This window comes from Mastomys coucha, chromosome X (assembly GCF_008632895.1).
Source record: "Mastomys coucha isolate ucsf_1 chromosome X, UCSF_Mcou_1, whole genome shotgun sequence".
NCBI lineage: Eukaryota > Metazoa > Chordata > Mammalia > Rodentia > Muridae > Mastomys > Mastomys coucha.
The window spans coordinates 76,058,899-76,072,058 of NC_045030.1; the positions used below are offsets into that span (position 1 = coordinate 76,058,899).

General features: G+C 45.2%; 3 protein-coding genes across 18 annotated transcripts in view; 2 read left to right on the plus strand and 1 right to left on the minus strand.

Annotated features, from left to right (window-relative positions):
• Positions 1-2,622, minus strand: part of Dnase1l1 (deoxyribonuclease 1 like 1) — a 7,032-nt gene extending 4,410 nt beyond the window's left edge. For 5 of the 12 annotated variants that reach the window (XM_031364520.1, XM_031364506.1, XM_031364493.1 and 2 more), the window contains exon 1: positions 1,591-1,951. The gene's annotated coding sequence lies outside the window, so the exon portion shown is untranslated. The other 7 variants (XM_031364516.1, XM_031364498.1, XM_031364484.1 and 4 more) reach the window with 4 other exon arrangements.
• Taz (tafazzin) lies at positions 1,851-10,418 on the plus strand. 5 transcript variants are annotated; one of them, XM_031364561.1, is made up of 11 exons: positions 1,851-1,981; positions 2,425-2,510; positions 3,232-3,360; positions 3,791-3,836; positions 4,078-4,163; positions 8,288-8,368; positions 8,447-8,488; positions 8,725-8,790; positions 8,931-8,983; positions 9,379-9,456; positions 9,572-10,416. In XM_031364561.1, exons 2-11 carry the CDS (start codon positions 2,429-2,431, stop codon positions 9,671-9,673), a joined length of 765 nt encoding a protein of 254 aa, XP_031220421.1. In that variant the 5' UTR covers positions 1,851-1,981; positions 2,425-2,428; the 3' UTR covers positions 9,674-10,416. The 5 variants fall into 5 exon arrangements, with proteins under 5 accessions (XP_031220421.1, XP_031220436.1, XP_031220431.1 ...); XM_031364576.1 differs by lacking the exon at positions 2,425-2,510 and having other exon boundaries at positions 1,854-1,981; XM_031364571.1 differs by lacking the exons at positions 1,851-1,981; positions 2,425-2,510 and adding an exon at positions 2,553-2,855.
• Positions 10,419-10,440: 22 nt separating this feature from the next.
• The window catches only part of Atp6ap1 (ATPase H+ transporting accessory protein 1), a 13,401-nt gene continuing 10,681 nt past the window's right edge, over positions 10,441-13,160 (plus strand). Inside the window, exon 1 of the mRNA XM_031349870.1 lies at positions 10,441-10,496. Within this exon, the coding sequence (XP_031205730.1) occupies positions 10,441-10,496 (56 nt within the window). The remainder of the gene's footprint in view (positions 10,497-13,160) is intronic.

Genomic DNA, 13,160 nt, shown 5'->3' on the forward strand with positions numbered 1-13,160 from the left:
CTGCCTCCCAAGTGATGGGATTAAAGGCGTTCGCCACCACCGCCCAGCTCTCCAGCCTAGTTTTTCAATGTGATATGTATACATTCATTGTGCATGTGTGCATGGGTGCATGTGAGTGCATGTGCACTTATGTATGGCACATTTGGAGGTCAAAGGTCAACCTCAGGAGCCATCCACCCTGGTTGAATTCACTGGATTGGAACTCATGAAATTTGGCTAGCTATTGAGCTGTAGGGATCCAATTGTCTCTGACTCCCTAGTGCTGAAATTACAAGAACATTTAACCATGTCAGTTTTTTTTTAAGATTTATTTATGCTGGACAGTGGTGGTGCACACCTTTAATTCCAGCACTTGGGAGGCAGAGGCAGGTGGATTTCTGAGTTTGAGGCCAGCCTGGTCTACAGGGTGAGTTCCAGGACAGCCAGGGCTATACAGAGAAACCCTGTTTCAAAAAACCAAAGGCCAGCTAGTCTACAGAGTGAATTCTAGGACAGCCAGGGATACATGAAGAAACCCTATCTCAAGCAAACAAACTGCTGTATACCATTTTCCACATAGGTCCTATTCCTAGCTAGGGCATAGACAGTCCCTGATTCAGGAAGGTTCAGTTTGTCCTATCCATATTAGAAACTAAAATATGAATCTCTTCAGGCATTTCTTTTTTTTCCTTAATCATTTTCTTTTTTCCACATTTATTTGTGTGTGTTGTGTATGTATGCACATGTGCATGGGTGTAGTAAGTCAAGTATGTTTTTTCCTTCCACCAAGAGGGATCAAACTCAGGCCATCATGTTTGGCAGCAAATGTCCTTATCTGCTGAGCCATTACACCAGCCCATCTCTCTATATATGTCACATCTTATGTGCTTTCTTTTTTCCTTTCTCTTTTTTCATTTGCTTGTGTGTGTGTATATATATATATATATATATATATATATATATATATATATATATGTCTCAGTTTATAACCAAGGTTGGCCTGGAACTCACTATGCAGTCCTAGGCTAGCTTCAACTTTCCTGGGTGCCCTAGAGTCCCTCAGAGCATCTGTCTCAGGTTTATCTTTGTCTCAGACTCACCTCTGCCTTACCATTTCTTTTGAGCTCAGATCTTTACCATGCTCCCTGTAAATGTCACATTCTTGAAGCCTGGGGCCCTCAGCTTCTGTTTGCTTGTTTTTCTTGTCACGCTGTCCCTTTCTCCTCTCTGTTAGTTTCTTCCTATCTGGTTGGCTTGTTCTGTCTTCCTGGCTCTGCACATCTTAGTGTTTCTGTCACAGTATCTTCGTAGCTGGCCTTGATATTTGCTTCTCTCTGGCCACCTGCTCTGTCACTCATACTTATTTTGGTCTCCTTGCACTAGTGTATGTTTTGGAATACATGTGAGCATTGGTGTAGCTCTGCACTGGCTATATTTGGAGACTGAGACCACTAGGTCTCTGAGAATGAACCAGAAAGAATAACTGTTCCTGGCCTCAGCTCATCCCAGTCTTCCAAAGCCAGCCTTAGCTCGAAATCCCCTTCCCTTCTGAAGTCCCTCCCCAGGTAGAGAGAACCTCCTCCCTTTTCCCTACCCACAGGATTCTCATACCTCCACAGACCAAGTAGGCCCCACGCCTGCCTCAGCCTTGAACCGAATAAAACATTCCACTCCTCAGAATTGCAGTGCCAGCCAAGGAGAGTAAGGAAGTGAGGTTGGGTGGGGGAAGGGGATGGGAAGAAGAGGAAGCTGGTTTCCAGACACACCCAAAGGGGCTGGCCTCACAGCCAACTTTCCGGTCCCAGAAAGCAAGGCTGAGCTCCACCTCTCCCTCCCCCTAGTAGGCGGTGCCTGGGAACTGGCTACCTGCTGGCCAACCCCGCCCATAATGGGTGTTTTTTTGCTGAGCGAAGGCAATTTGGGGACCTGAGTATGACTACTGCAACCCGCGCTTAGGAGCAGCAGTCTATCATTGAGCAGTTACCTGGACCCAGGGATCAAGGTGAAGTAGGCTTGCTCATTCTTTGGCCAGTTTCCCGCAGCAAAGAGCAGAGCAGAGACAGTCTTCTCTCCGGGTCCTCAGGCCCTGAACCACTATGTAGGTGTGCAGTCCTAAATTAGGTGTGCAGTCCTAAATTAGGTTTGCCTGTGTGACTGCTCAGAAAACTCAAAGCAAGCAAAGAACCTTCTGCACAAGATAGATAGCGTGACTGACTACTGAGCCCCCACTGGATGACTATGGAGTGGCAGTTTAGAAAAATGCCTCATGGCAGAAATGTGTTAGTTCTGGTACCATATGAATACTAGGCAAGTGCTCTATCGTGGAGATAACCAAATGCCCCAACCCCCAGATCACTGGAGGAGATAGTATAATAAAAAGTAGTAAGGCAGAGAATAATAGACGCGGATACCCAATGCCCTTTTCTGGTCTCTGTGCGCCTTCAGAAGTATGCATAACCGGATACACACCGAGTGGGAGAGGGAGAGAAAACAAGAAAGTTTCCACCAGCTTAAGACTTGCGTGGGTTCAGGTAATGGTGCTGCGTAGCTAATGTCGCCTGTAGATACTAGAATTACGGAATCAAAAAGACGCACCGCTTCTAGCTGTTTGGAGCCAAAACCTTGACGGGGGAAGGGGGCGGAGCGAGGCTGGCGTAGACTAGCCCCGGCAACCGTCAAGCAACCTAGGCATGTTTTGCGACACAAGGCAAGGACGATTCTGCGACTTGCTTTCTGGTTGATTCGTCGAGCTGAGGCTGCCAAGACTTGCTCTCTAGTGCGCGTGGCTTTGTACAGCAGCCCTGTCTCCTTGCCTGAGCAGTGGCTCTTCTCTATCCAGAAAGCAATGCTAGGGAGGCGCTGAGCTGTCCCACCAGGTGACCTTAGTCTAGCCCTCTGCCAGTCTGTTGGGAGATCCTTCTCCTGAGTGGTGGAGGATACCGGCTGGCCTGGGGCAAGAGGAGCTCCGGGCTCCGGGGGGGCGGGGCCGGAGCCGGAGGAGATGCCCCTCCACGTGAAGTGGCCGTTCCCCGCGGTGCCCCGACTCACCTGGACGCTAGCCAGCAGCGTCGTCATGGGCCTAGTTGGCACCTACAGCTGCTTCTGGACCAGTGAGTGGCCAAAGGCCAAGGCAGAGTCTGTTCACAGGCCTCTGGCCTGGCCGGGGGTTTTGGGACTGTGAATATGGCAGGGCTTTTCTGGCCTCAGGCAGGTGGAAATGACCTAGAACTTGGGACTGACTTCTCTTCCCAGAGTACATGAACCATCTCACCGTGCACAACAAGGAAGTGCTGTATGAGCTCATTGAGAACCGAGGCCCTGCCACCCCCCTTATCACCGTCTCCAACCACCAGTCTTGCATGGATGACCCTCATCTCTGGGGTACAGTGCCGGTGTGCTGGGTTCAGGGAGGCAAAACAAGAACAGGCTCCTACCAAAGACAGAATAGATTCACTTCTCACCAGGCTCTTTTGAAAAACTGTACCTTGTTTGGGGAATATACTGCCTAGCTGCTGGAAGTTTGTGTGTTCCCCTTAGGATTCCTCTAGGGAATGTGATTTAGACAGGATGTCAGAAATTTAGACCGGGCAGTGGTGGCACATGCCTTTAATCCCAGCACTTGGGAGGCAGAGGCAGGCGGATTTCTGAGTTCAAGGCCAGCCTGGTCTACAGAGTGAGTTCCAGGATAGCCAGGGCTATACAGAGAAACCCTTTCACAAACAAACAAAACAACAACAACAAAAAAAGACAAAGACATTTAGAAGGAGTGTGGAAGTAGCCATGTCACATCAAGGACTTTCCTTTTTCACAGGGATCCTGAAACTCAGACACATCTGGAACCTGAAGTTGATGCGTTGGTGAGGAGGAATGGGCCCCTTGAAGTGACCCATCCATATCTGCTCAGATTTGCCTTTCTCCTCTGCTCAGGAGGTGGCATCCAGCCTTCCTGGAAGGGCATGGGTGGGGCCCCTTAGGGCCTTCTCTTGGAGCTTCATTCTGTATGACAATGATGGCAGGCATTGTATTGGGTGGAGAGAGTTGGGGACAAGCAATGGGAAGTCTTGGAGGCAGGGATGATTGGGTCTGTTGCTGCTCTAGGACCCCAGCAGCTGCAGACATCTGCTTCACCAAGGAGCTGCACTCCCATTTCTTCAGCTTGGGCAAATGTGTGCCTGTGTGTCGAGGTGAGCTGCTCCTCTGGAAGGCATGTCTGGGCCTCCCTTGGGGGCAAGGAAGCTGGTGGCTAATGTGTCTCTGTCTTAGAAGGACTTAGGGGAGCCATGGCATGGCAGTATAGTTAGCAGAGGATAGGAAGAGGGATGACTTCTTAGAATCTCTGCAGTTGCCTAAAGATTGTCCAAAACTCTGGTGTGAGAATTCAGGGAAGCTTTATTTGCAGTCCCTTCTGAATCTATCACTCCTCTCAGGGAGAACAGTATGGTGCTACCACTTTATGATGGCAGTGGGGTACATGTATAGAAGACCAAGGGTTTTGTTTTTGGGAGAACAGAGTGGTGAGATGAGGAGGCTTGGATTGATCACTTACTACCTTTCACAGGCCCTTAAGTGTAGGGGCCATCTTGATCCCCATTCACCAGATAGGGCTCAGATTCTCTAGACAAAGCTTAGAAGTCCAAGGTCATAGACTAACAGGTAGCAAACTTAGAATTCAGATCCACATTGCCCTTTCATCTGGGTAGGCAGATTCCTTTTCAAGCAAAGAATGAAAGAAAGGGTGGTCTTAAATAGACTAGAGAAGAGAAGGGTAGAGAATGTCAGGAGGGTGGAAGGTTCTATTTCCATCTTTCTAAGCATTCCAGCAGAGACTATATCATTTTCCTGAATGATATAGTCTTAGTGCCATTTTCTCTCAGATCCTGCTCTGATCTGTCAGCATTTTGATAATTTACACCTGTCCCTGACTAAGCTCCTCACCTGTGCAAACTCAAAAGTCTTGTGTGTATGCATCTGTTTTCATTCTTTTTTTAAAGATTTGTTTATTTTATGTGAGTACACTGTCTTCATGCACACCAGAAGAGGGCATCAGATCCCATTACAGATGTTTGTGAGCCACCATGTGGTTTCTGGGAATTGAACTCAGAATCTTTGGAAGAGCAGTCAGTGCTCTGAATCCCTGAGCCATCTCTCCAGCCCTTTCATTTTTTTTCTTTTTTCTTTCGTTTTCAGTTTGGGGGATAGAACACAGAGGCTTGTACATTTTAGGCATATACTGTACCTATGACCTATACTGCTAGTTCTGTTCTTCTTGATCTGATTCTAGACTTTCTTGCAGTTAAAAACAGATCTGAGTGGTTGGAGAAATATCTCAGTGGTTAAGAGCACTGGCTGAGCTGGGAGGTGTTGGTGCACACCTTTAATCCCAGTACTGGGGAGGCAGAGGCAGCCAGATTTCTGAGTTCAAGGCCAGCCTGGTCTACAGAATGAGTTCCAGGTCAGCCAGGGCTATACAGAGAAACCCTGTCTCGAAAAAAAAACAAAAACCAAAACCAAAAAACCAAACCAAAACAAAAGAGCACTCACTGGCTGTTCTTCCAAAGGACTAGAATTCAATTCCCATCAACCACATGGCAGCTCATGCCTGTAACTCTAGTTCCAAGGGATCCTATACCCTAACATAGACATACATGCAGGCAAAACATAAAAATTAAAATAAATTAAAAAGAAAAACACAGGATCAGAGATGAGCATGGTGATATATGCCTATAATCCCATCTCATCACTCAGTAAGCAGAGTCATGAGAATTGCTGTGAAATTGAGGCCAGCCTGGTCTATACAGCAAGTTCCAGACTTACTAGAACTATAAGACTACATGGTAATCTTTCTTTGCTATTGTTATTGTTGTCGTTTTAAAGACAGTTTATCTGTGTAGTCTTGGATATCTTGTAACTAGGTCTGTAGACCAGATGAGGCATCTCATTCACCAGTCTCTTCCTTCCGAGTAGTGCTGGGATTAGGCTTAGCATGATACCCTATTTTACCAAAATATAAAAAATGAAATAGAATTTGGTCATGATGGCACGCACCTTAATCCCTAGCACTTAGGCAGAGGCAGGTGAATCTCTGAGTTTGAGGTTAGTATGGTCTACAGAGCTAGTTCCAAGACTGCCAGGGCTACAAAGAAAAACCCTGTCTCAGAAAGAAGAGAGAAAGAAAGAAAGAAAAAAAGAAAGAAAGAAAGAGAGAAAGAGAGAAAGAAAGAGAAAAAGAAAAGAGTGAGCTAGCTAGGTATGGTGTCTTATGCCTGTAGTCCCAGTATTTGGTTTGTTAGGTTGGGGTAGGTAATTTACCATGAGTTTGAGGCCAACTATAAACTGAGACCCCGTCTCAAAAAAAAAATTGTAAAGTCGTGTGTGTGCACATACATACAGAGAAATTGAGGGCTGGCTGGAGGTGTGGCACAGTGGTACAGTTTTTGCTTAGCTGGCACAGGGCCCTGAGTACTATCCCCAGCATTGTAAAAATACAGAACAAAAATTAGAAAGTGAAACATTTTTAAGGACAGCAAAGATCTAATTACATGTGACTGAAACAGAGTTTGGGATACTTTGGTTCTGCATTTAAACAAGCCATTTTTCTCTATGCCTAGGACTTTGTAGGTTGACCTTTAAGCACTGAAGTGATTTTGTACAAGTAGAAATAGCACTTGCAATAGCTAAAAAGTATGCCAAAGATATGCTACCTTTTCTACTTCCCAGTTTCAAGCTCAGAGGTTATATTCCAACAGTAGGGTTTACTAGAGGAGCAAACACCTGTGGTGACCACCCCTGCTGTGTACTACCATCCTAAGTAGGGAACCTGTGGCTCTTTCTGTTTCCTGAGATATTACAACTTCTGGCTCCTAAGTAAGCTGCCAGATCAGGTCCCTGTTGAGGTTGGGCTGAGACTCTTAAACCCCTAACCATACCTTCCAAACAACAGGCTTACAGAGTACAGTGGAAAGGCATTTTTTTTAAAGATTTTATTTTATGCTCTTTTCTTCTTCTCTTTCTTTAAGCACACCCTTTCTCTCTTTCTCTTTCCCTCCCCTACCTCCCCTTCCCCCATGGTGACTTCCCTGGCTTTGGTCCTTGGGTCTAGTGAACTCGCCCACCTGAGAACAGCTTCCCAATAAACTTGCCTTTAATATATAAAAAAATTAAGATTTTATTTTGTATATGTGTGTACACTATAGCTTTCTTCAGACACACCAGAAGAGGGCATCAGATCCCATCAGATGTTTGTGAGCTCCTATGTGGTTGCTGAGAATTGAACTCAGTACCTGTGGAAGAACAGTCGGTGCTCTTAACCACTGAGCCACCTCTTTAGCCCTGGAAAGGCAATTCTTAATGCACTGACCTGGGTTAGCCCCAGTGTTGCTTTGTGTCCTGTGAGATACCCCCAACTTTATAATATTATGATAGTTACTCATTCCTTCAGCCTCTTCCCTTCCATTTTCTGATTCTGTCTACCCTATGGTTATTCTTCCACTATTGTAGAGATTACTACTATGTCCAGGTGACTCCAAGTTGCTAGCCCACAAGAGGTGTTAGGTCACACTTCTTGAATATTAATCAGTTTTCCCAAGTTTCCCAGTCTTTTCTGTATTTTCTACTTACTGAAGTGTTCTCACTTAGCCCAGAAACCTCAGGGAAGGTTAAAGCCTTCCAAAGAGTACAGAGGCTTTGGAGCTGATTTGTAGTCAGCAAATGGGTGTGTGTTAGGAGAGCAGGTTCCAGCAAGGCAGGCCATAGGGCAGAGAGGGGTTGAGTTGCCATGGTTATCATTTCAGTGAAAGACACTGTCTAGCTAGGTGTCTTGATGCATGCTTGTTATTCAGCACCAGGAAAGCTGAAGCAAGAGAATTGCTCTAAGTTTGAGGCAGACCTGGGCTATATAGTAATATCTGTCACAAAAAAGAAGGTGCTATTTGCATATGACAGGCACTAAGAAGTTGAGGAAATATTGTATTGTTTTGATACAGGATCTTACTGTGTTGACCATCCTGACCTCAGAGCAGTCCTCCTGCCTCAGCTTCCCAAGTGCTGAGATTACAGGCAAGAGCCACCATTTCTATCTTGATAGGAGGATATAGTCAAACCAAAAATGTGAAGGGCCAGGGTAGCAGAGAGAAACAGGCTCTAGAAATAGTTTTTGAGGTGTCTATGGATAGCGCTATGGGGAATGAACTGCTGCCTCTATCCTAATGTAGATGGACCAGAAGTGGGCCAGAATCTACTTCACTAGGGTTTGGAGAATTTGATTTCTTCCCCGGAGAATGGATTAAGGAGAACAGACCTTTCTCTACAGGAGATGGTGTCTACCAGAAAGGGATGGACTTCATTTTGGAGAAGCTTAACCATGGGGACTGGGTGCATATCTTCCCAGAAGGTCAGTTGGGTGCTTGGTCAGGGCCCTCCAGCATTCATGGTTCTAGGCCCAAGCTTTGTCTCTGTGTTTTCTCATTAGGGAAAGTAAACATGAGTTCTGAGTTCCTGCGCTTCAAATGGGGTAAGTATTGCTGGCCAGCCTGACACAGCTAACTTCCCCATCCAAAGATGGCCCCTTGGGTCCTGGCTTCATTCCTTTCTCAGGTGGGTGTGTCAGGAGCAGTAGAAAAGGGACATGTGGTGAGTCAAGGACTAAGTCTTTAATTGGAAGACTGTAGAAGTGACATTGACACTTCTACAGAGATTGACAGGGAAGTTTGGCCTAGCTTATGCCAATGCTTCTGCTTTTCTCCGAAGTAGGAATTGGACGGCTGATTGCTGAGTGTCATCTAAACCCCATCATCCTGCCTCTGTGGCATGTTGGTGAGTCATGGATTGGGGATAGGGAGGGGACTGTCTTAGATGTTGTTAAGGGGAATTTCAGGTTGTTGGGTGGCTGAGAGAAGTACCTGGGATTCTCTCCGCTTCCCCCAATGGCTGGCTTTCTATCCACTGTGGTACAGGAATGAATGATGTCCTCCCTAACAGCCCACCCTACTTCCCCCGCTTTGGACAGGTGGGTAGGCACTGCTGATTCTTGTCTTGTCTATTTGCCTGCTAACTGCCCTGTGTTTCCTAGTCCATACTATACAGGATTGGTTGAGGATTTGCTGAACATTAGCATGTAGTAGGGGAGCTAAGTGGGGCTTTTCTGGAAGCAAGACCTTTAGAATAAGAATTGAAATCTAGTAGGGTGGGGGAGGGACAAGGTAGAGTGGGACAAATCATTGATAGGATGAGTCCCAGGACTAGGCCATCCCTTGGATACCACCAAGCCCAATTGCCTGCTTTGAAGAGGTAGAGTAGCTTTCAAAAACATCAAGCCCATCAGGGACAGAGCATGGCTCTAACTCCCCACATTGTTTGGGCTGGAACTATAGGTTTCATCCTTGATGGCCTGTCTTCTTACAGAAAATCACCGTGCTGATTGGGAAACCCTTCAGTACACTCCCTGTGCTTGAGCGGCTCCGGGCAGAGAACAAGTCAGCTGTGAGTTTCCTTCCAGGGTCCCTTAGCTGTCCTTGACCTTCTCAGTCCCTCAGACTCCAGGGTACCCCAGCCTTGGTCCTCGAGGAATGCAGGCCAGCATCACCCTTACTCTTAGGTGGAGATGCGGAAAGCCCTCACAGACTTCATTCAAGAGGAATTCCAGCGGCTGAAGATGCAAGCAGAACAGCTCCACAATCATTTCCAGCCTGGAAGATAGGCTTTGCCTGCCCAGTCTGTGCCCTGCAGTTCTTAGACAAAGGAGCACTGGGCCTTTCAGGGTTTGGGAAGTAGTGGTACAGGACCCTGACCAAGCCTGCTTGGCTCTTTACTGCTTTTGAGATTCTTCCCTGTACAAAACTAAGGCTGGGAAATGGACTGATGCTTTTAATTCAGATAGATTGGCTCCCAATTCCTGCTGGATACCCTTTTTTATTATTGAACATCTGACTCCACTAGGTCTTGAGCTAAAAGAAGAGCTTTGGCTGTCCCTTACACTTGGTGGAAAAGGAAGGGACACTCTTAGGCAGAGACCTCCTTTTCACCTTTCTCAGGGAGGGAGCAAAGCAGGTAGTTAAGCAAATAGTCGGGTAGGAGAATAGGTGTCTTAGTCATAGGTACAGAAAGAAGACTCAAATGATCCCTTGGATGGGCTACCACTTGCCCACTGCTCACAAATCTCCTCAGGGATGGCTGTCAGCCAGGTCATTCTACCTGAGCTCCTGCTACAAGGTTTGTCCTTGGGTAGCTTGTAGACAAGATGAGAAGGTATTGCCAGGATTCAAGCACAGCTAAACTTAAGTAGATGTTTCTTTTATGGCAGAAAAAGACCTGACCATGAACCCCCAATGTCAGGGGCTACTTGCTTCTCTAATCTTTTTGCCTTGACATTCTCTATATCCTGGAATCTGGGTTTTAATGGTTTTTTTTTTTTTGAGTAATAAAACATTTGTGTTATGCCACCATACCTCTGTCTTCTGTGTAGGAATGCAGATGGGAAGCACCTTGCTGGACAAGAAACAGGACCCTTGTGCCTGGATACAGTGAGATTATTTCAGTAGATGGACATTAGAATCTCACTGTGCACTGGCCACTTAAGTCTTTTGTTATCACCTGTAAGTCAAATGACAATGTGGCAGGATTCATAAAGGTGATAAAACAAGATTAATAAAGTAGCTTCAAAGCCTCAAGTGAAGTCAGACGTGATGGTACACACCTCTGATCTTAGCACTAGGGAGGCTAAAGCAGGAACATTGCCTTGTGTTCAAAGTTGGCCTGGGATACTGAATGAGAGACTAAAATGGAAAAAATAAAAAACCAAAAACAAAAACAAGAAGCAAAAAGGCCAAGCGTTGGAGGCAAAGGTAGGCAGATCTCTATAAGTTCAGGGCCAGCCTGGTCTATTTTAGTAAGTTCCAGGCCATCTAGAGCTACATAGTGAGAACCCATCTGGAGGGAAATTAGGTGTACATAGTGATGCACTCCTTTAATCTCAGCACGTGAGGTGGGTCTCTGTATTTGAGGCCAGCCTAGTTTACATAGTAAGTTCCACCCCAGCCAGGGCTACATGGTAAGACCCTGTCTTGGTGAAAAAAAAAAAGGAAAAATTTAAGACTTTTTTTTGTTGTTTTTTTTTCAAAACCTAGTTTTCCTGTGTGGCCTTTGCTGTCCTGGACTTGCTTTGTAGACCAGGCTGGCCTCCAACCCAGAGATTTGCCTGCCTCTGCCTCCCAGGTGCTGGGATTAAAGTTGTGCACTATATGCCTAGCCTTTTAAAACATTTTTTAGAAGAGGAGAACATCACTTTGTGGGGATAGAATACATGTAAAAGCCAGACATACAACTTAGGTTCAAGGGTAACATCCCCTTTTCATGTATCTATTTTTGTATTCATTTGAGAAATGCCAGCTACATTTCTTCAAGAGTTTTTTTTTAAAGATTTATTTATTTTATATATGTGAGTACACTTTTGCTGTCTTCAGACACACCAGAAAAGGGCATTGGATTTCATTACAGATGGTTGCAAGCCACCATGTGGTTGCTGGAAATTGAACTCAGGACTTCTGGAAGAGCAGTCAGTGCTCTTACCTGCTGAACCATCTCTCTGGCCCATTCTTCAAGAGTTTTAAATTTATATTCTATAATACAGTTTCATTTGTTCAAATATACACCCCTCACTGATGTAAGTTTACAATCCCAGGCAGTTGTGAAGTTAAAGGCCATCTTTGGCTACATAGTAAGTTCAAGGCCACCCTGTGCTATATGACCCCATTTATCAAAAAGAAAAAGTAAGGCCAGCAAGATGCCTAAGAAAGTAAAGGCACTCACTATAAAGCCTGTTAATTTGAGTTAGATGCCCAGAACCCACATGGTGGAAGGAAGGAAGGAACTGCTGAAAGTTGTCTGATTTGATCTCTATATACATGCCATGACCCCATGCCCATATGTATATACACACACAGGGTGAGAGGCTGGAGAAATGGTTCAGCAGTTAGAGTGCCTGTTGCTTTTGCAGAAGACCTAATTTCTATTCCTAGCATCACTGTCAAGACAACCAGTTATAACTCCAGGTTCAGAGGATCCAATATGCTCTCTGGCCTCCATGGGCACCTGCACACAAATATTTACAAAGATAAATCTTTCTTTTAAAGATTTATTATGTATGCAATGTTTTGTATGCATGTATGCCTGCACACCAAAAGAGGGCACCAGATCTTATTACAGGTGGTTGTGAGCCACCATGTGGTTGAATTGAACTCAGGACCTCTGGAAGAACAGTCAGTGCTTTTAATCTCTGAGCCATCTCTCCAGCCCGATAAATCTTTTTAAAAATAAAATACTGCCTCCAGTATGCTAGGTAAACAGTCTGCTACTGAGCTATGCCATGCCTTCAAATATGGACTAACTATGGAAGCAGAGACTGATCAGAATTATCTCAAGACAACAATGGCAACAAAGGGCTAGTTGGTATAGTGTGTGCCTAGCATATGAGAAGTCCTGGGTTTGATCCCTAGCATGAAAAAAAAAAAAAGACCTTAAGGGGCTAGAGAGATGACTCAGCAGTTAAGAGTGCTAGCTGCTGTTTCAGAGGTTCTGAGTTCAATTCCCAGCAACCACATGATGGCTCACAACCATCCATAATGAGATCCAGTGCCACCTGGTGTGAGTCTGAAGACAACAACAGTGTACTCACAAACAAAAAATAAATCTTTTTTTCTAAAAGATCTAAAAAGAAAGGCATGGGTGTAGGAAAGATGGTTCCACAGTCTAGAACACTGGTTACTCTTCCAGACAACCAGGTTTGCTTCTCTTCACCTACATGGCAACATACAACCATCTGTAACTCCAGGTATGGAAGATTCAATGCTCTGTTCTGGCCTACACCAGAACCAGGCACACATGTGGTATACATACATGCACACAAAACACACAGAAATGTAAAAAAAAATATATTGGAAAAGGCTGGAGATGTGGCTCAATTAGAGCACTTACCAAGTATTTGTGAGGTCTTGAGTACCTGGGTTTATAATCCGACTCTAAAACAAAGCAAGAAAAAGAAGAAAAATAGTTGACTAAAGAGGACTTCGCCTATCCTAGGAATTAATTAATTAGTATTGGTTCTTCAAGACAAAGTTTCTCTGTAGCCTGTACTGTCCTGGAACTACCTTCAAACTCAGAGGTCCTATCTGTTTCTTTCTTTCTTTCTT

Coding starts and splice junctions, on each gene's coding strand:
- Taz (XM_031364539.1), top strand. CDS start 2,981: ATGCCCCTCCACGTGAAGTGGCCGTTCCCCGCGGTGCCCCGACTCACC. Junction 3,837..4,077: donor AACCTGAAGTTGATGCGTTG/GTGAGGAGGAAT, acceptor TTGCTGCTCTAG/GACCCCAGCAGCTGCAGACA. Junction 4,164..8,287: donor ATGTGTGCCTGTGTGTCGAG/GTGAGCTGCTCC, acceptor CTTTCTCTACAG/GAGATGGTGTCTACCAGAAA.